This window comes from Marmota flaviventris, chromosome 15 (assembly GCF_047511675.1).
Source record: "Marmota flaviventris isolate mMarFla1 chromosome 15, mMarFla1.hap1, whole genome shotgun sequence".
Classification (NCBI taxonomy): Eukaryota; Metazoa; Chordata; class Mammalia; order Rodentia; family Sciuridae; genus Marmota; species Marmota flaviventris.
In genome coordinates this window covers 16,854,873-16,879,546 of record NC_092512.1, presented here as the reverse complement: position 1 = coordinate 16,879,546, position 24,674 = coordinate 16,854,873, and the positions used below count along the sequence as shown (strand labels likewise).

The 24,674-nt window shown below is 43.1% G+C and overlaps 1 protein-coding gene and 1 long non-coding RNA gene across 2 annotated transcripts in view; one reads left to right on the top strand and one right to left on the bottom strand.

Annotated features, from left to right (window-relative positions):
- Nucleotides 1-22,253, bottom strand: part of Fbxo32 (F-box protein 32) — a 35,079-nt gene extending 12,826 nt beyond the window's left edge. Inside the window, exons 1-5 of the mRNA XM_027949737.2 lie at nucleotides 21,837-22,253; nucleotides 15,690-15,802; nucleotides 14,853-14,902; nucleotides 13,644-13,736; nucleotides 717-810 (exon numbers count right to left, since the gene is read on the bottom strand). Of these exons, the coding sequence (XP_027805538.1) occupies nucleotides 717-810; nucleotides 13,644-13,736; nucleotides 14,853-14,902; nucleotides 15,690-15,802; nucleotides 21,837-21,952 (466 nt within the window). The 5' untranslated portion in view covers nucleotides 21,953-22,253. The remainder of the gene's footprint in view (nucleotides 1-716; nucleotides 811-13,643; nucleotides 13,737-14,852; nucleotides 14,903-15,689; nucleotides 15,803-21,836) is intronic.
- On the top strand, nucleotides 9,965-12,252 carry LOC139702072 (uncharacterized). Its single transcript, XR_011704664.1, has 2 exons — nucleotides 9,965-10,880; nucleotides 11,916-12,252. It is a non-coding gene; the product is annotated as an uncharacterized lncRNA (long non-coding RNA).
- Nucleotides 22,254-24,674: the final 2,421 nt, after the last annotated feature.

Genomic DNA, 24,674 nt, shown 5'->3' with positions numbered 1-24,674 from the left:
AGTGAGCTTTTCTTCTCATCTGCTCCTGTTACCAGGCACTGACTGCCTCTGGGGATACAGTTTTCTTTCTCACCAGTGTTGATTCTACATTTGGCCAAGCTTCTGTACTCAAGGCTAAGGGGTAGAGTTTCTATGATCTAGGTCCCTCTTTGTTCTTCCTGATTCTCTATAAAGCCCCTTTCTCTCTCCATTGTTCCATAGCACCAATGATTCACCTGATCTGAAAGCTGCTACTTTTGCTCAGTAGTGGCATCTTTTAGAGCACCAGTGGAAAGAACACAGTTCTGGGGTTAGGAGGTTGGGTTCTAATCCTGTCTGGCTGATCTCTGTATGATTGTGGACAAACCCCTTCTCCTGGGTGTATAATGACCTACTTAAGCCAGAAGTCTAAGGTTCCCTGTAGCTCAAATAACCTAAGAATTGAGATGCACACAGCTAAATTTCCTCGTCATTTGGAGACTCAGTAGCTAAGGGTGGGATGTGTGCTCCCATGGAGAAGCTTGCGATGCAAAGCAGAGCGAATGAATCATCCCAGAGACACAGGACGATGATGGTCTCATTCTTTGCCATCATCAGAACGTGGTACCCCTGAAATGCAGCTGGAGTTATTCATTTCCATCCACTGATATTAATTTAAATCAAATGACATGTCTACTGTATGAGAAATCCATCTGTCCATCACCTTGCCTACAAAAAGGGTGAGAGAGTGGGCTCACCTTTTAGTACCACCTTTTCCAAAATGTTCATGAAGTTCTTTTGGGCGATACCACTCAGGGATGTGAGCTGTGACTTTGCTATCAGTTCCAACAGCTGTGGATAAAAATAGAAGTTGCCAGGCTTAGAATTTGGAGATATTTTTCTCTTCTAATCTTCACTTTTGAGTCACATGACATGTAGACACAGACTGACGAAGAGAGATAAATGGCAGGCAGGACTACCAGGCAATAAAGCAGATGTTTGACATGAGAGACAAATGGGGTAATTCAAGACCCATGAATCAGGCTGAATATTTAATTGCTTTTTTCCTTTTTTTTTTTTTTTTTCTTTTTTTTTTTTTAATTTTTTATTGTTGGCTGTTCAAAACATTACATAGTTCTTGATATATCATATTTCACACTTTGATTCAAGTGGGTTATGAGCTCCCATTTTTACCCCATATACAGATTGCAGAATCACATCAGTTGCACATCCATTGATTTACATATTGCCATACTAGTGTCTGTTGTATTCTGCTGCCTTTCCTATCCTCTACTATCGCTTTTTTCCTTTTAAATGTAAAGACTTTTGGCTTTGGGGGTGGGTAATCCATTCTACTTTCCCTACTTCAGTGGGCAGAGCTGAGGGTACTCTGAAGAGAACAAAATCTCCCATGATGCCTCTTGAGTTCTGCATAATCAGTCCCCCCTACCCGCCTCACAGAACTTCTCTGCTCTGCTCCCACTTGAACTTTTCCCCCATTGGCACCGACTGCCTTGGAGGCACCTGGAAGCTCATGTTCAGTACTTCATGCATTTTTCAAGGACATAGCAATTAGTTTCCAGATATCTCCTGCTTATCAAGTGTTCAATAAATGCACCTATTCATTAGAATCTCACTGCACTCAACCTTCTATAGAAAGGGGCCAATCAGAGCAGAGTGAGGGCAATTTAAGGACTTGTAGTCTGAATACCTGTTTTGATCTGGTGGCAGTGATGTCACTGTGGCTGAGAACTAGGATCCTCATAATTCTTAGCCTTGATCAAGTCTTGATTTGACTGTGATTATGGGCAAGTCACTAGCTTTCTTGGTAACCCAAGGTTTCTATTAATACTCAGAGTCCCTGAGGTTGTTGTGAGCTTTAAATGAGACAATGCACATACAGCCCTTAGTGCAGTGTCTGGAACATATTGGGTGCTAAAAAATATCGATTGGCTTGTTGAAGGACTATGTCCCATTCCTAATCTGCTATCCCCAAATGAAACAGATAAGAACTGAAGTTGGTGTGTTCTTAGTTCAGTTTTCTTTCCTTGTATGGGAAAATTCTGTACTCCTGTGTCATGATTTTAAAAACCCCAAAGATTCTACTGTTGAAACACGAAAGTTCAACAGTAGAATCTTTGCAGGGGTCTTACAGATGGTCTAGTTCGACACACTAAACAGATGAACAAAGTGAGGCTTAAGCAAACAACTTCACAGCCAGCAAGAGGACAAAGCAGTATCTTGGAAATGGGAAAATAAGGAGACACTCCTCATGCTTTCCAACAGGTATCAAAAGAAAGGGTTGACACAAAGTGAAAATTAGTTTCAGAACCCACCAGGTCCCCAGGAGAGCAAACTAGATTGAGACTTTGTAAAATAGAAAACTAAGACCCTTTCTTTCTTGGAATTCCTGTTCCTAGGAACTTTCTATAAGAGATGGCCCTGGCCAGGATCCCACGCAACTCCAAAACACTGACTATGGTGCTGTGTTGGGTGCTGGCATCAAGGCTGAGGGAAGAAGCAAAGTGAAATTTAAAAAACCTGGGTTGCAGAGGAGGACTGAAATCTTGGCTCAAGCCCCAGGCAGTTGAGAGCACCTCTGCTTCCAAAGCACTTGTTCAAACATTTGTCCCCACTGAGCCTTTTAGGCACCTGTCAAACCCCCGGAAAGACTTCATTTCCTGAACACAAATTTTAAGTTGAAAAATAAGAGAAAAAAAAGAGAAACCCAAAACACTTTTCGTGCCTGGATATGTATCTTCCACACACATAGGAACTGGTTTTTGGGGTGAGAACTAGTGACCTAAGGCTGGAAGGTAGGAGCTGACTGTGTTGCTAAGAAAGGCAAGAAATCAAAACACGGGTAGAGGACATGGCTATGGGCAGTGACCACACTGAATGCTCTCTGCCTATCTGATTTACTTCTGCCACCAACCAGCATGTGACAGTCAAGAGATGAGTGAAAGTGGCACAAAGGGGCTAGCCAAACTTTTCATTTATCTCCCTGACCCACAGCAAGATCCAGAAGGCCCAGGCGGTGGTTTATTAATACCCTGAGCCTCACATGATCAACACAGAGCAAGATGAAAGAAAACAAAAGCCGGGAGTCTGCTCTGGAGGCAGCCCGCTCACTGTGACTCACCACTGGGTGGGAGGTGGGTCGAGGGGGCAGGAGGAGCGAAGGCAGCGCTTGGCCTGAAATCTGTCCAAAACCCAGATTCCATGTGATTACCATCTCATGGAGGGTGTCAGTTTTAATCTCGTCTAAAAGTGCACCAATCACAAGGACAAGAAAACTCTGAAGGCTCTGACTGTGCATTTAACGGGAAACAAAAAGCCCTTTGGACTGGCTGAGATTATCTTCTTTGACTAGGCCAGGGAAGATATATCAGCAAGGATTTGTCAACAGACAGCAGAATGACATGTCAACTACTCTGTGTTTCATCCGATCTCAAGGGAAAGTCTCTTTTTTTACTGCCAGGCAGCTGTGGAACCCTGGAATAGGAGACCTGGATTCTTCAGCTTGGTGACCTTTACAACTGTCATTAATTTGGCAAGTGTTTCTGAGTGTTCACTTTGTCCTAGCGTTGTGGTAGGTCATGCCCATCGGGTATGACGGTAAAGACACATGATCCTTAGTCTCAAGGAGTTTACTGTCTAGTCATTTAATCTCTCATAGCCCCAGTTTCTTTATTTCTAAAATGGCAATAAAAAAACTACCTACTTCACAGGATTATTATGAGAATTAGGTGAGATAAATACGTAAAAATCCATGCCCCAAATAAGGCATTATTATTATTATAAGATAGTTTTCTTCTTTGAAATCCCAGTCTGCTAGTGAAGTTTGAAGTTGACATCTGGGGTTGGCAAACTTCTGAAAAGGGCCAGTTTAGTAAATGTTTAGGGTTTGTGGATTTCATGGTCTCCTCTGTAACACTCAGGTTTATGGTGGTAGTGCAAAAGCAGCCTTGAACAATATGTAAATGATGTGTATAGGTGTGTTCTAATAAATCTTTATTTACAAAAACAGGTAGAGGGCCAGGTGCTTGGGCCATAGTTTGCCAACTTCTGATTTATAGCCTAGAGTTTAAGAGTGGAAGTTCCAGAGCCCAACTGCTTGCCTCAGTTTTCCCATCTATAAAATATGCATAATAGTAGCATCCACTTCAAGTTACTGTGAAGATTAAACAAATTCATATAGCACTTACAACTGTGCTTGGTATACCAAATACATTATTATCATTGGCTTTTATCATAATACAGAGAATATTGCTAGATAAAATTATTGCCATTGCAGAAAATAGTGAATTAATAGGACAAAGTATAGCCCATTTAAAGACTCTATATTCTAGTTGTGTTGTCAATTAAATTCTTTCAAATTTAAATGTTTCTTTCTGTCATTTTTATTATGTTTGTGATGCCTTTAATAACTCCCTGTCTGTTGGTAAAAGCTAATGTTGACACATCTTTTAGACTTGCATAGATACATGTACCATGAAATCTTATTTTGCTAACAATAATAAGTGTTTACCATGTGACAGAGAATGTGCCAAGGGCTTTGCATACATGATCTTGTTTAATCTTCAACAACAACCCAATGAGGTAGTTTGCTAAAATGAAGACACTGAGGCTCGGAGAAGTTAAATAACTCACCTAAAGACGTACCAGCAAAAGCAAATGTGGGGCCAAATTTTACTCTTAATAGTAGCAGTACTATGTATTGTTATGTTCTGGGGACACAGAGCTTGGAAATTCACATCAGTATTATTCTGTGACTGGTGATCAGCTTTTCATGTTAAGGGAGAAACAATATGCAGCATGTTTGTAATAGCACATTTAGGAGGAGGCAATTGCTTTGGGTTAAACATTCAGTTTATTTTGTACGCAGGTCCAGAAACAATAGCAGTGTTGTTTGGGACTAGTAGTAAAGAGGACAGAATTTGTTAATTTGACTTCAATGTTCATGGAGTTGTATGCCCCTGGGGCAGTAGGTTTGTATCTAGCAATTTGTTTACCAAAATGACTGAGCCAACTGGATTCTTCCTCCTTAGCCACAAGAGAAAAAAGAGAGCAGAGGAAAATGGATTGTTTGGAAGTGGTTGTTTGTTTTCTACTGGGCAAATTTAGCCCAGGTGCCAGTAATTTGAGGCTGTGTTTGAGAGGCAAGAGGGGGAGGGGGAAAAAGGAGGAGGGCTCTGGGCTCCTCCTGAATTCCACCTTGTCATTGTGGTGTGGCCAGTGTGGTGATCAGGCCTGATCTGTAGTGACTGGTTGAGCAGTAATAGGAATGAGACTGTGCTACTAGAGGAAGGGGTGGTGGTCACCACTTGCCCAAACCACATCCTGCTCTTCAGCTTTAGCTCTTGCTAGTTTGGAGATGATGAGTTGGAGAAAAATCTAGTTGCAGGCAATGCGGAAGAGCAAATCTCAGAATGCACATCAACCACAACTGAAGTGATATTTGGAAGACACACAGGCAGGAGAGAGTTCCCTCCTACATTACTCACATAAAAGCAAGCTCCTTCTCTTCCCTCAGTGCATCCTAACATCGCTCTCTTATTTGTAAAAATACATCAGTGCATATCACTTCCATGCTTAAAATCCTCAAATGGGGCTGGGGTTGTAGCTCAGTGGTAGAGCTCTTGCCTAGCACATGTGAGGCACTGGGTTTGATCTTTAGCACCACATTAAATAAATAAATAAAATAAAGGTATTGTGTCCATCTACAACTTAAAAAAAAAAAAAAAGTAACAAAAATAGCAGCTTCCCTTGCCTGTTAGTTTAGAAGGTCAAAACCACATGGAGGTTAACCATGAGGCTGTTGCCCAAGCATACTCTATCTCATGGGAGATTGTTAAGAACAGAAGTTATGCTCCAACTCTTCCATCTCCCATGACAGCAGGGCTCTGAAGCTTGACTGGAAAGTCTGCCACTGTTATCAAAGGCAGGAAAGAGGACCAGCCTCAAGAAGTCCCAGCCATGTCTCAGGCTCAGTACCCAAGCTGGGTGCCCACCAGAAGGTGATGTCTTTTGCAATAAACTCTTGGTTATATTAGGCAGGGCCTCTGCCTGCACTCAGTACCATGCACTTCCAAGACCCTTATTTACTCAATGGATAACACAGAGCATGAGCCTGGAAAGTTTTGTCCTGACTTTGAGCTTGAACACTGACAGGTTGGAAGAGGAAAAATTTCAGCAGCATTAATAATCTTCAGGCATGTCAAGATTGGGTAAATATTATTTGCAAGTGAAACATCTTTCTAACTGAGGGAGTTAAAATAGCGAGGGCCAAGTTTACATGAATTAATCGTATCCTCAGCTGAGAGGAACTTGCCTCTCCATCTTTCACTGATCCCAATTAATTTTGATGTTACATCGGTGCTCGGTTCTGAGCAACAATGGTTAGCTCAGTGATCTTTCTTAAACTGATATCCCCACCTCTATTCTGATTTTATGATGCTGAATGTCACACTGTCCTCAGCCCTCACCCATGATCACTCCCCTTCACTTCCATTCTTTCTCATATCCAGGTTTCTGCTCATGTCATTTGTCCCTTCAAAGCCTTCCCCCTGCCTCTCCATCTGCCAAATCCTGGTCATCCTTCAAAGAAGCAGATTCTCAGGTTCTACCTCTCCCAAGAAACCACTTGCTCCTAGCCAGTACCAAACTCAACTTGTCACCCAAAGTAGGCTGGAAGTACCTGACAAGCAGGGGCCAGATCCCCCGTGATTCTCAAGTGGCTAAGGCACTGTGAGTTTGTGGCCTCAAAACAGAAGTTCATGGACTCAAAGGCTTTCTCTGTGCCTTTGAAGCACTGTGCACCCTGTGGAGACCTAGCAGGAGGATGATGGGAATTTGCTCCTGGACACTGTTGATCTCCTTCTTTAATGGAATCAAGAGACCTTCAGATACTAGTTGCTCAGAGCACAGTGTCAGATACCCTCAGGAACATTCCTCCTTGGACGAGCAAAAGTCTGCTGAACTGACACTTAAAAACTTAGCTTACCTATACAATTTGGCATGTTCCTCTCTATAATAAGCACCAACTCAGCTTAGAGATCTAAGTCAATTTCAACATAAAATATGTTTCTGAGCCTTTTGTGCTATGTGTCTAGATTCTGAGTCCTCAAGAAAAGCATTATACAAACTGGCATGCTTTTGATCCAGTGGTTTCCAAAATAAAATCAGATAGGAAAATACAAAGTCATCATCACTCATGATCATTTCTGAGAGTCCCTTTCAGATGGAGTCACAGCCCTTCTCTGTTGACTTTGTTGCTGTGTGGCAGCTGGCCACCTTCCCTCTATTCCAGATACCACCAGTTTTATGGCCCAGGTGGCAGGGCCACCCTCCATCACAGAAAGGCCACCAAGTGTGTGTAGCACCAAGTTAATCCCCAAGGTCATTGAAGCAGAGGAACCTATGTGCAGGGCCAGGCTGCTCATGCTAATCATGACCCGCAGGGGTTTGGCAACAGCATGCTCTCAATTTAAGGCACTGGGTTTAAATTTGAGTCATTGGGCCATATTCAACCTTTTGTTTGCCAAACCACCAGTCAACTTAAACTAAAACATGTTTTTGGAAAATGCACTTCAGGGGTGGTAGGAATGCAGAAACTTTCTGGAAATATTCAAATAGACTTAGGGTGGTAATGTGGGGAAAAAAAAAAGAATGTGCATTGGTTTAGGTTGTGATGTTCTTTTTTGCTGCAGGAGGGTGTGTTGCAAATTTTACTTGTCCTTCCTGATCGAGTAACACATATGGGTTAGTATACTCTAGTCAGGGAAATTAGTACTCAAGTTCTGCATGACCTTCTGGGGCTGATAATGACAGCTACAGTTACCATATAGTTGCCCTCATTCTCATCCCATAGAGAGAGCTGGAAGTGATGATCAAGGTCATCCTGACATGATTTCTCCTGTAAGACAGTGTGTGCAAATAATTTAGTGATTATAGAAGAGGGCAGGCTCCATTCTGAACTTCTCCATCCAAGATATGTGGTGGAGGGGAGAATACACTGGAGCATGAGTCAGGACCAGATTCAGGTCCTGTTTTGCCTCTGCATCCCTTTCTGGCTAGGTGACCTTGTGCAAATCACTCAGTTCCATGGCTTCTGCTTCCTCATCTTTAAAATGGGTAACAACAACTGCCTTCTGAACCACCTGATGATGCTCATCAACAAAATAAAAGTACAGGGATGTGATCAGCAAACTGCACGGTAACAGACTTATCATATGATAATTGATAGCATCTGGAAATGTCAGAAGCCATTTCAAAATCATGAATCTGAAATACTGCTTTTTCAAGGTGCCCTGTTCCTTGTTTATTTCCCACCCTGCAGCTCCCTCCTGCTTGCCAGATTATGGTGCATGAAGTAGCTTCACCTTCAAAGCCTCTTCTCAAACCTGTGCAATCTTCTCCTAGTCAGATTTAAATGACTAGTCATCAGCAGAGCTCATGGGCTTCTTATCACACAGGCACTGTGACCTGCTTATCTCATTCAGTGTCAGTCACAGCTCTGGGAGGAGTACTATGATCATCATTCCCATGTAGCAGGTGAATGAGTGAGGCCTGTCCAGGATCATGCTCAACCAGCCTGTGGCCATTCTCTTAGCTGATCCTGAATCATAAAGTACACTGCTACTTTTGTCCAAATGGAATATTCTGCTCATTGGTCTCTGAACAGACCTGAGTCCTGCCTGCCTCCATTCAGTCTATCCCTACTCAAGACCAGTTCAAACCCCACTTTCTCCTTGAAGACTTTTTCAGCTACCCTGCCCACATGATCCTACCTCTGGAAGTTCATAGGCCATCTGGCTCTGCTACATCTTGGTACTTTCAAACTCTCTTATGTTGATGGCTCAGGTAACTTCCTTTAATGCATATTCCTCAAATAACCAGTTAGATGGTAAAGCAGTGGTCAACAACTTTTTATGTAAAGGCCAGATCATGAATGTTTTAGACTTACAGGCCATAATAACTCTGTTGCTCAACTCTGAACCCAACTATGCATTTAGCACAGAAAGAGTATTGACAATATTTAATGAATGAACATAGCTATGTTACAATAAAATATTATGGATACTGAAATTTGAGTTGCATATAATTTTTATGTTATAAAATAGTATAGTTTTTATTTGTAAGATATTAAAAAATATACAAATCATTCTTAGCTTGTAGTCCATGCAAACATAGGTAGTAGGCTGTATAAGCCTAAGGGCCAGCAATTTGCTGACACTTGCAGTAGACCTTAATGCAGGGTTGTATCTATTTTATTTTCCTATTTCCCTCACTGGATAGTGGCAGGGCCAAGTGACAGGAGCACAGATTCTGGAATAGTACAAATCTGAGTTCAAGTTCCAGTTCTACTCAGCAATCACAGTTACTTAGCTGTTGGTTCCTGCCCTTTTTAAGCTATGCTTTTTATTGGTATGGTTCAGGTTTTATCTTCATTTATGTTATCCCAATAATGAAGTTTTCTCAACTGACTCCGTGGGGAACAGGGATAGGCACTTGGGTAAATGTTGATGTTTTCTGTTGTTGAGCCTCACTAGCGAGAGCATAGGGATTTAAAAAATGTATACAAGTTCTAAGCACCCATTCTAAGCAAATAGGCAAATGTCCTCCAACCCCACACTGTATCTGTTCTGCAAATTGAGACTTCCTTGTCCCATCAGCCCAGATGTAGAACACCTATAAAAACTTACATTGAGTGATATACCACTTATATTAACTTTGAAATAATTATTATGTTCACAAATTTGAAAACTTGGGACTTATTGGATTAATTGCCGAGGAAAGATGACTGCATATGTTTAGATCCTACCTCCTTCCTGAAAAATAAATTACAATGCATTTTGAAACTTATATAACATTTTCATATCTGTTATCTTTATTTTCCTACTGTATTTTCCATTCTCACAAAAATGTTTTAATACAGATATGATTACTCCAGTGTTATAGTTTGGAGAGGTATAGTGGCGGATTTGCAGATGGTGTCCCAGCTAATAAGCTTTGAATTCAAAGTGGGATGTCAAAGGGGCTGTTCCCTGTCCATTACTGCATTCATTCCTAATGGACCACAGTATATACCCTAGAAGTCATATCCAAAATTTAATTCTTCAGGGTCTGTTGTTTAAAACCCCATTATGTAAAATATAACATTTGGGCTCCAAAGTCATTTCTGAGCTGATGTGCAAACTTGAAAACTCATTGGGATCACCTGGCTAGCATTTTAAAGGGGGCAATACCCGAGTACTGTCTTCAACTAATTAAGTCTGAAGTTCTAGAGGCAGGCCTCTGAAGTCTATCAAGCCTCGTAGTTGACTCTAATGTGCAGTCAGGGCTGAAATCCACTTAATTCTGTGACCTCTCTGTACCTGGTTAGTTAGCACCCATTTTCTCTTGGTCACCAACTGTCAACCCCATGACTGTCTCAGCCACCAGAAGCCTCTGGTCTTGAGGAAGAAGATAAGCTACTTTTGTAATTGGACTTCCACAAATAGGTAAGTTGCTACTTCTAATTATTTTCAATAATAGCTCAACTTGTGTTTAATTCATTGGGGGAATATAGGTGATTCAGCAGGGACACTGTGCATAGTTTGAAGCCAATTAAAATGACAAGCAGATGTCATTTAAAATTTTTTTTAAATTTATAACAAATTTTTTTCAGATCCCCAAAATTCCATGAAATTTTCATGCTTATAGAGATGTTAGCATTTTGAGGCAGCAGTGTTGACCATCTCTTTAATTATCTCTGCATGTCCCTTTTTTGGAAGATGACAGCCAGCATGAACATTAAAAAAAAAAACAAAGCCAGATGTGGTGGTGCATGCCTGTAATACCGGTGGCTTGGGAGGCTGAAGCAGGAGGATCACAAGTTCAAAGCCAGCCTCAGCAATGGCGAGGCACTAAACAACTCGGTAAGACCCTGTCTCTAATTAAAATACAAAATAGGGCTGGGGATGTGGCTTTATGGTCTAGTGCCTCTGGGTTAAATTCCCAGTACCTAAATGAATGAATGAATGAATACATAAAAATTTTTAAAAAGTTAAAAAATAAAATAAAAAACTGTGTGTGTGTCCTGGGGAGTGAATCTGGGGCCTTGCACATGGCAAGCAAGCACTCTACCAGTCAGTTACAGTCCCAGCTTTTTTTTTTTTTTTTTTTAATTTTTGAGACAGGGTCTCCCTAAGTTGTCAGGTTGGCCTTGAACTTGAGATCCTCCTGCTTCAGTCTGTCAAGAAGCCGGGATTACAGGCATGTGTTGTCATGCCAGCTGAATATAGGAAAATTTAAAGATGTACTTTGGCTTTAAAAACTTTAAATCTTTTTCCCCCCAAGTGGCCCTGAAAACTGGCTTAGCTCTTTAATGGAACCAAACAATCATCGTGGCATCAAACCACCATTAGGTCCAAGTAGTAAGACAGGGATAACATGTTGGCAAGTAACTCTGCAGAGTTGGTTTAAGGATAAGAAAAATATATGAGAAGTATATTGAGTTCCTAAGAAGAAAAACCTCAAAACATAGTGCCTATCATTAAAATGTTTTAAGTTCTCTATAAAAATAACATATTATTTCTCAAATTACAGAGGCCTCTAACAGTGAAGGGGAAAAAATATTGTTCTTTCCAAAACAGAAATGTTTTTCTATTTCTGAACCTATTTAACTTTGAAAGCATTCAGTAATTCCTATCTTTAAGATTACTTAAAGGCATGCACTCATGATGTATCTTACAACAGACTATCAGACACAAGTTCTGTGTCCAAATTTTAATCAAGTGCCAGATTACCCAATTACTATTTTTTAAAGGAGAAATACATCTTTATCAACGACATTGAAAAGGCATTTTATAGGGAATCAATAATAATTTTGGTAAACAGTTAATATTAAATATTAGAAGCTGACTTTGGAGGATTGTGGTCTGCATGTGTAATATATCCCAATGTTTCCACAGCTACCCTAAAAAATTGGGGCCAGTCCCTCTTACAGTGGAGGAGAATGAGTCTTCATGTGAAAATCAGAGGATCTGGGACCTGACTTCAGGACATTTTACTTTAAATCCTTGGCTTACATGGAATTTATCATAAAACTTAAGAGTATGGACCCTAACACTGATATTGTCACTTTTGTAGCTTTGTGACCTTGGACAAGTCATTTACTTTGCTAACCTGCCTGCCATTTGTTTAAATGAAGCTTGCAGAAGTGCCTATGCTTCATTGGGTTTCTGCAAGGATAAAAATTGAGACTGCACACAGTTGCCTGAAATTATATTTCCACTATTATGGTCCTTATTCCTTCGCTTTATTTTATTTTTATGAAAGAAAATATAGGTAGGAAGAAAAACCATCTAAAAAGGGACTGTTTTAATTATCAGTCTGTAGCAAGACATCAGATCTAGGTGTCTTCCTCTAACACAGAAGATGGAAACTATTCGTATTCTTAGCAACAGAAGTTTCAAGATCTCCCTGGGCCTGTTTCCAACCAGCCTGGACTAGTTTGCAGGCACTAGGAGGACTAGGTGACCTCCTTAAACTGGCAGAGTCATGCTGAATGACACAAACATCTCACCCAAGAAAGGTTCTTATTTTCACAGATTGGAAACAGGGCTTAGCTGGGAGTGTACTGATCTGCACATGCCTCAGGGGCTCCACTCAGCGCTTCTAACCTGCAGGCTGGGTTTTGACCAGGTCAGTTTGCACGGCCAAGCTTGCATCTGCCCAGATGACAGGTGAATGATCAGGCCTCAAGAGGCTTGAATGTCATCACTCTGGCTGAGCTTCTGCAATCATCTGACTCTATGACACAGCATTGAGAAGCCCAACAACTCAGAAAAAGAAAATAAAAACCAAACCAAGCAACACCCCCAGGGGGAAATTTCCCTCCTACTTCAGAGCCTGAAACCCAAACAGCTGTTACATCCCCTGGTGAGCCACCAACAAAAATGGGCAAGGGACCTTCAGGGGGAAGAACAACAACAGTCACCCAAATAGAAAGAATTGATGGCTTGGAAGTCATGGTCAGCTTATTTGCTTTAATCCCAGTAGTATTCATTAATTGTGAAAACTCACTTATTTTTTTTCTAAAATAAAGTTTAAAATGGAAATCAATAGATGTCAACAGGCAGTTTTAGGATTTAGGTAGACAGGGGACTAAGTGCCATTGTCACATGGGCATGGGGGTGGAAGTGAGTCATGGAAGGCCACATTGAGATGCTGTAAACCTATCCAGTTTTGTGTCCTCAAGTAAGAATTCCTTAGGATCACTCAGAGTCAGCCAAAGCAGAATAGGAAAGGGACAATCAGATGCAGAAGGTTTTAAAACAAGCCAAAGTATATTAGGGCTTGGTTCCTGCCGTAGTGTCTCTTGCTCATGTTGCTACCTGCAACACATTCCCATTTGTCCATTGGGTGGGCTCAAGGGACTGCAGTGAATTTTCAGTTGAGGGGACCGGCTCATGAACAGACTGACTTACTGAAGGAGTATGGCAGTCCCTGTATGTCAGGGTCGATCTCAAGGACATCCTCACCTAAGACCTTGAAGAGGGAGGTTGGGCACCTTTTTTCTGCTTGCCTCGAAACACTCAGGGTCCTGAACTGCTGTCTTCTGAGGAAACTACTTCAGGAAACCCAAACAGACAATTCAACGCGAGAATCTGGATAAGCTTTGGGCTCTTGAGACTTACCCGTACTACGTAGTTGAATCTTCTGGAATCCAGAATGGCAGTTGAGAAGTCCAGTCTGTTGAAAGCTTCCCCCAAAGTGCAGTATCCATGGCGCTGAATGTAAAACAAAGACACAGAAGTTATTCCTGCCATGCAGAGGTGGTTCTCTGGAACAATCCAACTGGACTCTACCAAACAAGCTTGATGCCTGTCTTAGGGAACCTGGGCATTGGTATTTCCTGCACCATGAGTCCCTGGGGGGGACACCAAGAAGGGTGATGTGTCTGGCAGTTGCTTTTGTTGGGGACTACCATGAGAAATGTCCCTTTCATGACTTAAACCATCTGGGCTCTTTTTCTCTACATAAGAGTCTGGGAAAATATTTCTGGAAGCTGAATGATGGGGAGATGACAATGGCAAGTGAGTGATTGTGATACATTCCCCAGAGAACTAGATGCACCTGTGTCAACTGTGGCACCAATCTGCTCACACTAATAGCACCTTTTAAAAAAGGCTTTGAGAGGAAGTAAAAAAGAAGTTTTGATCTTTTGCCTATGAATGCACAAGGCATTGAGAGTTCTGGCTCACAGTCCCAGCTCTGCTCTGCGTATCTGGGTGGTCTGTTCTGACCCTCTCTGGGCCTCAAACACTGAGTGAACTAGAAGTTTTCCAAGATCCCCAATAGCGATAGAAATCCCATCGTCCTGCCATATTGCCTTGTGTCCTAGTTGTCTGAGCAAGTGCCTGTGCAAAGAGAAACGGTACAAAATGGTTTGTCAAGTGCCATACAAATGTCGTGAATGCACTGTCTTGTCTCCTCTGACATCATGCTGAGCAGGCTCTGGAAACTTCTATTAGATTTAGTGATTAGCCCTTGCAGGAGTAACCCTTAACAATGTCTGGAGAGATCTTAGAATAACGGGAGGTACCGTCCTCAGGAAAAATCCAGGGCTGCTTCATATTACAGTTGAGAGACGAGTACATTCATCTTTATAACACACTTTTACATATGTTATTTCACTGGACTACTGGGCAGTCCACTTAGTGGCTTTTGCTTCTCTCTCCCTGTGGTCCCAAACTCTGATGGTTGGTTGGGCCACAGGCTGCTGGCCTTCACCATATGCACCGAAGATGGCAGGATTGGAGGTAAAGCTGCTGCCTGATTTTCTCTGCCCCTTCAGGGAAGTGTAAGGCTAGGCACGAAGGTTTAATAAACAGGTCAGTGCTTACCTCTTTTGTACTTCCTTTGTGAACATAGATCCATTTTTCTTGATGGAAATCTGCAGAAACAAAAAACAAAACACAGCTTGTTTAAAATTGGTCATGTGCTCAAGATTTTAAACTGACTCTTTTTTTCCCCCACTTATTCCAAAGCTTAAAAAGTTTCAAAAAAAAAAAAAAAAAAAGAAGACGACGACGACTCTAGTGACAATCTAAGAGGATACAAATGCTGAGTTTTTGCAGCATACAAATACTGGAGCTATAATTTTCTTTGTCTAAAGCATTTAAAATCGTTAATAGTCAGTTTTAGTATACAAACCCCAAATTAAAAGAAAATCTAATATCCAAGTATAAGTTTGTTTTAAATGTTATAACTAAAACTTACATAAATCCATAAAAGTACAACAGATAACATGCAGTTGAAATGGAATAAACTAAAATAATTCATGTTTATTAATAGAGTTTTATACCCTCTGCTAATAACTAAAGCATCTAGAAATATTAATTATACAAGGAAAGAGAAAAAAACCTATTTTCAAAGCTTCAAAACACAGTTCCAAATAAAAGTAGTTGCTGGAATTGATTTAGCTGACAGCATCACCGTATAATAACTATATGGCCTATGTCAAATACAAGTGACACACAGGGAAAAAACACCCTAAATAGCAAATAACTTATAAAGAAGATTATAAAGAATAAGTTGATCTTGCTTGCAAAATGCACAGTCAGATTTCTGGGTGCAACTTCTGTGATGTCTGATGTTCGACATGGAAATTTTCTCCCCCAAGAACCAATGATAACTCTGTTCAAACAACTTTCCTCTTAAGTTAAAGACAAATGGCTTACATTGAGTTTTGGTTTTGCTATTCAGTATGTCCTTCTTTCTCTTCTTGGCTGCAACATCATAGTTCAGGCTGTTGAAAAGATTCTCCTTGTTGTATACTTCCTTGTTGCAGTAACTATGGGTAACAAGACAAGAGGATGAGCTGTGACAGCTACACTTTAACATGAGTTGTTTCTATAAATAACACATGGGGTCATAAAACACAATCATACAGGCTTCTCAAACAAGAGAAAACAATAAAATAATTACTCAAAAGAAGTCCACACAAGCATAGACTTCTCTTTTTTAGGATGAAATACTGTCACCTCTGTGTGGAAGGCAGGGATGGGGGCTTCTAATTCTTTTGAATCCTCTAACAAGGCCTGCCATTGTCATTTGATACACAGTACTTCCCTCTCTAAGGGCAGTGCAGGGTACTACAATGTCACTTTAAACAAAAGCCACAAATGGGGGAAGGGCCATTACTGGTATCACTGTACTGTACAGTGCCTACATTTTCCAAAGGCAGCTCCTCCAAGTTGCTGCTTTTTCTTCTTTTATTTGAAATATATATTTTAGTTGTAGATGGACACAATACCTTTATTTTATTTGTTTTTATGTGGTGCTGAGGAACGAACCCAGTGCCTCACATGTGCAAGACAAGTGCTTTACCACTGAGCCACAACTCCAGACCTGCTTTTTCTTCTTTTAAAACAACTTTATTGAGATATAATTCATATACCATGGAATCCACCATTTAAGGCATACCCAAGCCCATTTTTCTATTATGAGCCTGTCATGTCTTTACTCTTGCAGGGCTGAGGATCAAGCCCAAGGTCTTGTCCAGGTTCTACCACTGAGCCATACCCCTAGTCCCATCATATCTTTAAGAAATGACTGCATTTACAAAAATCTGACATATAAATTCCACTTCTAGCAGATGTTTAGGGTACAGTGCTAGCTGTTTAGTTTCCTTGACCAAAACTAAGCATCCTGCTACAAGGTGAAGACCTTGGGTTCTAACGAAAACAAGGTAAAGCCTTAATTCATAAATTTAGAAGGTCTGAAAAGATACAGAGGCGTACCTATCCAATTCACAGGTCATCAAAGGATGGGCAGGTTCAACTTGGGGCCAGGTGTACATTTCCTGCAGCAGGCTGTGGTAGGGGTGACAGGTTCTATTCCACCTGGCTAGGTGACCTCAAAGTGAATCTCTAAATAGTTTCCTCAGAAAGGATGAAATGTTGAGCTACAGTGAAAAGATAGGTTCTCTAACTCCCTCAATGCACATGAAGTACACAAGGTATGATTTTCAATCACAGTAAAACATCAATTAGGGTTTTTTTTTGTGACATCATCAATATGTTAGAGTCCTTCAGCTTTTCAAATTTCTCTGCTGATTTAAAATATGCTTTGATTTATATCATATTAGACTTGCATCTGTTGGGTCAAATGAGGCCCACCTGTACTCCACGCCATGCCTTGTGAAGGTGGTAGGAGAGAGGGTTTGAAATGGTTTTCAGTGTCTTTGCTGTGACAGTCTCTTAAGTCCCACTTCAATTAATATAATAAGTATCTTACAGGCTTACACCGCAATGCCTAGTAATATATGACACATAACTTTTCTAGACCCAAGATGTGGTGGATCATCAATCATTTGTTAATCTTCCTTCTCAAAAGCATACTTAATACCATTTATTGAGTTTCCTAATGTCTTAGCCTTCTTCTTTTCATTCAGGGAAACAGAATATTTTTAGGTTTCAGATAGGGTAATGTCCTCTGTCAGAGGCACTTTCTTAAGCAAGCCAAGGGTGGATGTTTTGGGCCAGGCTTTGTGTAACATGTGAGCGTGTGTTTGTCCACTTGCATTACTAGAAGGGGTACAAATCACTGGCCAGTGGATTATCTCCTCCAAGGTCAGCAGGAAGAAAGGGGTAGAACAACGACAACAGAACTCTGAGTCCCTGAGGCTAACTTAGGAAATTTTACTCAAAGCTAGGGAAAAGAGAAAAATAAGGTGTCTGAAGGGGTCCGTGATGTACCAAAGCAAGGCTAGAACATTCTGTGTGCAAAAATACCACATGAAGGCTCATTTTTAAAGACAGTTTGCTTGCGTATATGTGCACATACATACCCCTTCCAAACAACAAAAACCTACATTAGAAATTCCGTGTATGGGGAACCATACAATGAAGCTATCTTAGTCTCCATCATTCAATTAAGGTTCAGCAGAAACTTTGCAGAGCTGGGGCCACAGGTTGTGACCATTCCTTAGAAATTGTAAATACTTATATTTCATCTCATTCTTCTCTAATTGAAAACATTCTTCCAGGGAATTCAAGCATTTGCTGCCCTCACAGAAGCACTAAGAGCCTGCTTTAAGCCCGAGTGACTCATTTCAAAAGGGAGTTAAAAGGAATTTTGCATAACTGATGATGCTCTCTCACTGTAGGGTGTAGAAAAGTTTTAACCAAAGGGAAACCCTATACTTCTCCTTTGGTATTAGGTTTTGAATTCCGGAGGTAGGCCTGGAAGGAAGGGTCATGGCATTTGTTTACATTGCCTGCTTATATGTTTTCTTTTAAGCAATAATATATTCAGTTAGAGGGTATTTTGAGAATTCAATTATGTCCATTTCAAGGAAATGCAAAGCCAATGGAAAATTACAACTGAAAGTTTTAACATACACACACACAAAAACCCCACCACTTAGGAATCACAGCATTTATTTTTTTTAAAAAAAATAAACAAAACCATCTTAAGGAGATTGCTTTCTTTACTGAATTCAATAATAATAGCCAGGATGTTGCTATTTTGTAGTCAGTTCTTACTATCTTTATTTTTATAGACCCAGGCCTAGAATAAGAAGTACCTCCCCTGTGCAGCCCCACATCATCATCAAACACAGACCAAGATACTCTAAGACAACTTTAGAAAAGGTGGAAAGATATCAAAATAATACTATAAAAAAGACCACATTAGCAACAGATAAAGGGGGGATTGGAAAAAAATAGAACCCCGTTTCTTATTTCATTTGCAATAAAAACCAAATAATAAAGTCATGTCCTGCCCCAAAGTAGTTACATAGCCTTGATTAAGGCCAGTGAGATTTCGATGCTAATTTTCTGTAAGACATATCCAGATGGCCAAAAGCTAGTCCCAGATTACTCTGTGAGACAAACAGCCTTGTGTATGAAGCTCTTAGAATAGTGTCTTGCACATAGTAAGCACTCATAAAATCTTAACTATTATTTTTATCCAGAGCACCAAGGCAAACTTCCTGCTTCCTGGTCTAGACTTAGCTACACAGTAAAGCAACAGTCAAGTGAGTTTTCAGCTGCAGAAGTGCGGGCTTGGAAAATAGAGCCAACATTACTCATCCTGGGGGTGGATGTGGGTGGTGGTGATGGTGGTGAGGAGGGCAGTATGGTCCCCTCAACCCCATTTCTTGAAGCATTCTTGGCTCAGACCAATTCATGCTCAGCTCTTGCCTTGAAATTTTAAACTGCCACCAAATTTAACACTTGCCATTCCTCTTCTATCTTACATACTTTCAACTTTTTGAGAAGGGGCTCTGCTTTAAGTTTTTCAGAGCCTTTCATGGTCTTGGGAGGCACCTGGCTGCCCTAGGATTTGTAACATTCTTTTTTTGGAGGAAGACAGGGGCCTGGACCACAGAGCAGCCAACGGAGGAGTCCAGAACAGGAGTGCTGTGCTTACAAGAATGGTCAACATAGAATAATAACCCCAGGCCAAGAACCATCAAATGCACCCTTCATTTCTTGCTCTTATTGGGCAGCTCACAGACTGGTACTTGGAATTCAAGAATGGGAAAAGTATCCCATACCTCTGTAGTCCTGTTTATGGTCCCCCACCTTTTCTTTGAGGGCCTTCCTTTTGTTTTCTCAGAACAGGAGAAGGCATTCAACCTCACCTGCATAGCCAGGCACTGGGCCCAAACCTGACATCACAGAGAAACCAAGACGGAAAACAGTGGAGATATTTGAGATTACCAACTGAGACCTCAGAAGGCCAACTGCTTTTAAGAAGTTGGCAGACTTCTTCTGCTAAGTAAGGAAGGGGTTGTTTACAATTGTTGGAAAAAAAATACCCTGCAAACAAACAGCCAGCTGTTTTGTTGGGAGACTACACAAAGATTCCCAAACTCTGACTCATCAGAGGAGCACAGGTGGGCACTATATCAATTGCTCCTATCAGTAACCATGAGTGCTGAGTGTGACAGCTGGAGCTCAGAAGGTGTAAAGTGGGAGGAGGTTCCTCAAAGGGACAAAGGGGCCTGGTAGCTACCTGATCCCAGCTTAGTCTAAACATCTGGGAGTTTAAAACAGCTTCAGGTTCTCCATACTGTGGAGAGGGGAGGTGTCACTATTTCTTGAGGAGAGCACACCAGTTTATCTCAAGGAGCAGTTATTGAATTGCAGGCTCCCCATTTTTGAACACTTCCTGCTGAACAGAATCAACCACCACCCTACAACCGCATTTGGGTGAGACAAGGTGATACAAAGCTGGTTGCGCCCCTACTGCACCGTCCTAGAAAGAATCTCAACTTTTATGCAGAAAGTCCCAGAATATTAGATCATTATTCCTTAGGGATAAGGAGGGAGGAAGAAAGTTTCCACTCTATCCCCTTCCCACTTAGTGGAGGGAGAATAATTTAGGCATAGTCTGATGACAGCAGTTGCCTTTATTTTTCTGCAAACAAGTTTTCTGTGAATAAGATTTCTGTATTGTGCTCTCCAACTCCCCTGGGACTGCCTCAAAGCATCTCTAATATAAAGGTTAATATGCTCTTGTCTCTACTGACAGATCTCAGCATTAAATAATTTGTTTCTCTTCATTCATGGACAAAGGGAATTTGATGCATTACAAATCACAAACAAATGGGAGGCTCTGGAGGTCAAGCTGCCAAAACAACCACATTTTCTTGATAGTTTTCTTACAATTTATTGCTCAGCCTTTATCCAAACAACCACTGGTAAATCTCAGTCAGCAGGAACCTGGCCCAGTTACAGAACTCTCCACTGAAGTCAATTTAAGGGTGCAGGGGCCAGTGGTTTAACCAAAAGCAATGGGAAAAGACACCCAAGGGTGACTCAGCTGCAGCAGCCCCTCCCCACCCCCATCAGCTTTCATCACCTTCTTCACTAGTCAAATGATTTCTCTTATTGGTCAAGGTCAGCCTCTCCAAGTGAACATGACTCTTTTCAGAACCCAGGATCCCTCTGAGAAACTGACAATCCCGGATCCTGTTCTCAAACATTCAAATGGTCCCACGACCATTTGATTCAGCGCCACAGAAGTTATTCTTTGTATTTGTGTTAACGAAGCTGAGCATGGAACTCAGAGGACCTCAGATTTTCCACCAGCCTGGCAGAACTCAGGGGAGACCTCAAGTCCCCAGGGGTCTTTCTGCAGCTGGCAGGCATCCCTAGAAATGGGAGTGTGCTCACTGTACCAAGACTGATGAAAGGGCCACTTAGAAAACAGGTGGCTAGTGCTTCGTCTGCCCCCGAAACGGGGTTTGTGGGTTTCATCGTCTGCCTCTGAGCAGCCTCTAAACATTACCATCACAGAGGAAGTCCGCCCAGCAAGGCTGCTGCCCCAGGGACCATCTGGCCGCCCCTCCAGATTACTCATTTTCTCTGCCCGCTCCGCCGTCGCCTGTGCGTGGGAAGAGCGTGGGGGCGCTCACGATGGGACCCACGTCCAATCGTCACCAGACTTATGACTAACGCGACTGGACACTTTGAGCCCCGCCACCCTGGCGATGAAAGGCGCACAGCCCACTCGCCCGCGCCTGCATAAGCGCAAATGCCTTTGGTCTATGGTGTCCAAAGGCAGAAGGTGCCTGAGTTGCGTGCATGTTTGGGGACAAGATCTGCAATTGTCAGGTTCCAGAGGGATCCAGGGTTCTCTAAGAAGTCATGTCCACCTGGAGAAGCTGACTTCAGTAGTAAGAGAACCCAAATTCCGGGTCTCCAGTGCTCTGGCGATTTCTGCAGAAGTCCGGGCAACCCACTCCCACACCCTCGGACAGGGCCCACCTCCTCATCCTGTCCCAGCCCAACCTATCCTCATTCATCTGCCCTGCGCGCCCCAGGTCAGCCCAGGTCAGGTTTGCCTGGCTAGAAGGTGGAGGGTCCCCTCACCTGCTGAGGTCGCTTACGAAACTGCCACTCTTCTCATCCAGGAAACGCTTCCAGCCATCGGCTGTCTTCACCCAGCTCTGCCCGGGAGATCGCCAGTCTTGCCCAAGGAATGGCATGGCACCGAGAGCGGACGCCACCCACTGAGTGGACGAACTGATAGACTGGACCGGCCTGGCGGTGTCGGAGACCAGCCTCCCCGGGCGGATGCTCCGGGTGCAAGGCCCGCGATGTCTGGAAGTGCTGGGCACTGGCGTGGAGGGTTGAGGGTTTGGGGGTGCGGAGCCGGTCCCCTGCGCTTTCAGAGGGCGCTGTCTCTGGGGAGGGTCGCGCTGCGCGTCAAGCTCCGGGAGTGCTGCGCGGCTGTCGGGGCCACAGTATTTATCCTGGTCCGCTGGCCCTGGCTCTTTGTTGCCGGAAGAGCGCCTGCTCTTAGCCCGGCCCCCCTCCCCGAGGCCACGTGGCTTTGTTTATGGGCTCGGCTAGTTTTCTGAGGCGCCCGCGGCTCCCGCTCCACTCGCCGTTGCACAACCGCGCGCCGGTGGAAACTTGAGGTTGCCTTGCCAGGCCAGATCTTCCACCACCCCTCAGTCCCCTGGCACCTTCGCGCTCCCTCCCAGCCCCCAGGGCGCAGCTGCCGCAGCCCGAGCGCGGCCTGGCGCTCGGGAAGCCGCGACCGTCCTCCTGCGGCTCCCGGGCTGGCGGAGAGCTGGAGGAGGCCGGCACGGCGCCTAGGTCACACTGCAGGGCAGGTGTGGGGAGGAGGACCGGTCACCTCCCTCCCACCCTCCCAGAGCATCAAGATCGAGCCCTTCAGGCAGATCAATTCTCAGGGGCCAGGCTCAGCGCAGCTGGGGGCAGAGCAGGATTCCTCCTCAACCAACCCCCCCCCCCCCCCCCCCCCGTAAGGATCCCGGGTCGGAGAATCGGGAGGAGGGGACAAACTCCACCCCTCCCCACCCCCAAGCTGTCATTAACAAGCCCGCTGTCAGGGGCCTGATTCCCCGGATGGCAAGGAAGAGGGAAGAAGGAGGCCCAGGAGGCATCTGGTGACAGAAGGATGGGAGTGGAGAATCGGAACAGAGCCCCATCGCACCCCGAGGACCCTAACCGAGCAGCGCTGGGCTCCTGGCTCGGCACCGAGCAGCTGGGGGGCAGAGTTAGGACCTCTTAGCCCGGGTCACTGTCCCAACCCCGGCTAGGGCGCAGGGGCTGTGCTTCTGTTCCAAGGAACCACTGTCCTCTCCTTCCTTTTCCACGGTTTGTCCTCCTCTCGGCCTCAGCCATTGAATCCTCTGGGGGGAGTATCAGGTCTCGAGTTTTGTTTTCATTTTGGAGAGAGTGAAGAGAGAGAGGCCCGGGAACGTCCACCCTAGGACTTCGGTGCGTGGAGGTGCCCAGCGCAGGTGCGGAAGCCCTCCCTTAGCGTAGTTGATTAACCTAACCCTGCAAACGGCGAAGGGTCTAGTATGGGACTTATCCCGATTGAAGGGACTGAGGGCCCGGAGAGGTGGTCAAACCAGTAACCTTCCCAGAGCCACAAGACTAGTTTTTCCTCAACAACACTTAATACAATCTGAAACTAGGGCTGTTTGCTTTTACTTTTTGTTTTTGGTAACAATCTGCCCCTCTCTGCAGAATGTCAACTCCGTGAGAGCTGGTCCTCCTCTTTTGGCACTCATCCAGCCCAGCACCCTGCCAGGTGCAGAGTTGATCTTTAGCAACCATTTCTTGTATGAATAAGTGAATAGACACGGGAGGCTGTGGCATGAGGTGGCTTCTGGCCCTTTATCACCTCAAGTTCGCAGTACAACTGGATTCATTTGGTGATTGGATGGCATAGGGCAGTAGCATGCTTCAGAACGGCTTCAGACTTGATTCTTAGTCCTGACTCTACAGCCATCGGGAGCTTCTCTTCCACTGTCCAGTGCAATCTGGAAGACTGAGAGAAAGCAGAGAAACTGACTGTACCCTATGGGGCTAGTGCTGGAGGGGGAAGGAGATGTTTTTAATAAAGTCTGTTTCCAAGAAGTCAGGGTTTTCCAATTTAGGTTTCCCACCATAAATAATTTATTAGTGTAGTAATAGTAAAAAATAACTTGTAAAAACACTGCAGAAGGTCCCAAACAAATGGTAAACATGCTAAGAGATGAGACAGTGCTGGGTTTGGTTTTTATTGGGGAGAACAGATTATTTGCAAGGAAGAATAATTAAAGGATGTGATTATTAAAGATGCATGCTAGTTACTAGTAAGTAAGCAATATCCTTGTAGAAACCATAGAGGGCCAGAATATTAAAGATTCAATTTGAATTTTGTTAGAGTAGCAATATACTGCTGGCTCTATCTTGGATGAATAATAATCTCCTAGGATTTCATTTTCTCAACTGTCAAGAACAATTGGCACCAATAATGTCTATGCTTCAGGATTTTTAGGAAGTGTTGTTGATTGGATTATTAGTACCAATTCTTCCTACCTTTGTAGTACTGTTATGCACCCATAACCTTGCCATGGCCTCTTAGTGGGTGATGTGTATTTTTCCACTTCTTGACATTGGGCTGGTCTTGGGACTTGCTTTGGCCAGTGGGATGCTAGTGGATGTGATCTGAGAAGAGGATATGGTGTGTGTGCTTGTTGGTTGACCTTTTATGTTTCTAGTTCAGTGAAAAAAGCATACCCTGGCTAGCCACCATTCTTTGATTTGCTTGAATGACATCATTGTGTTAGCAAGAAATAAATGTTTCTTGTTGAATGCCATTGATATTTTTGTGAACTTTTGTTACACAGCATTATTGTGTCTTTAGCTGAATGCTACAAAAGGTTGACTAGCTGAAAGTTGATA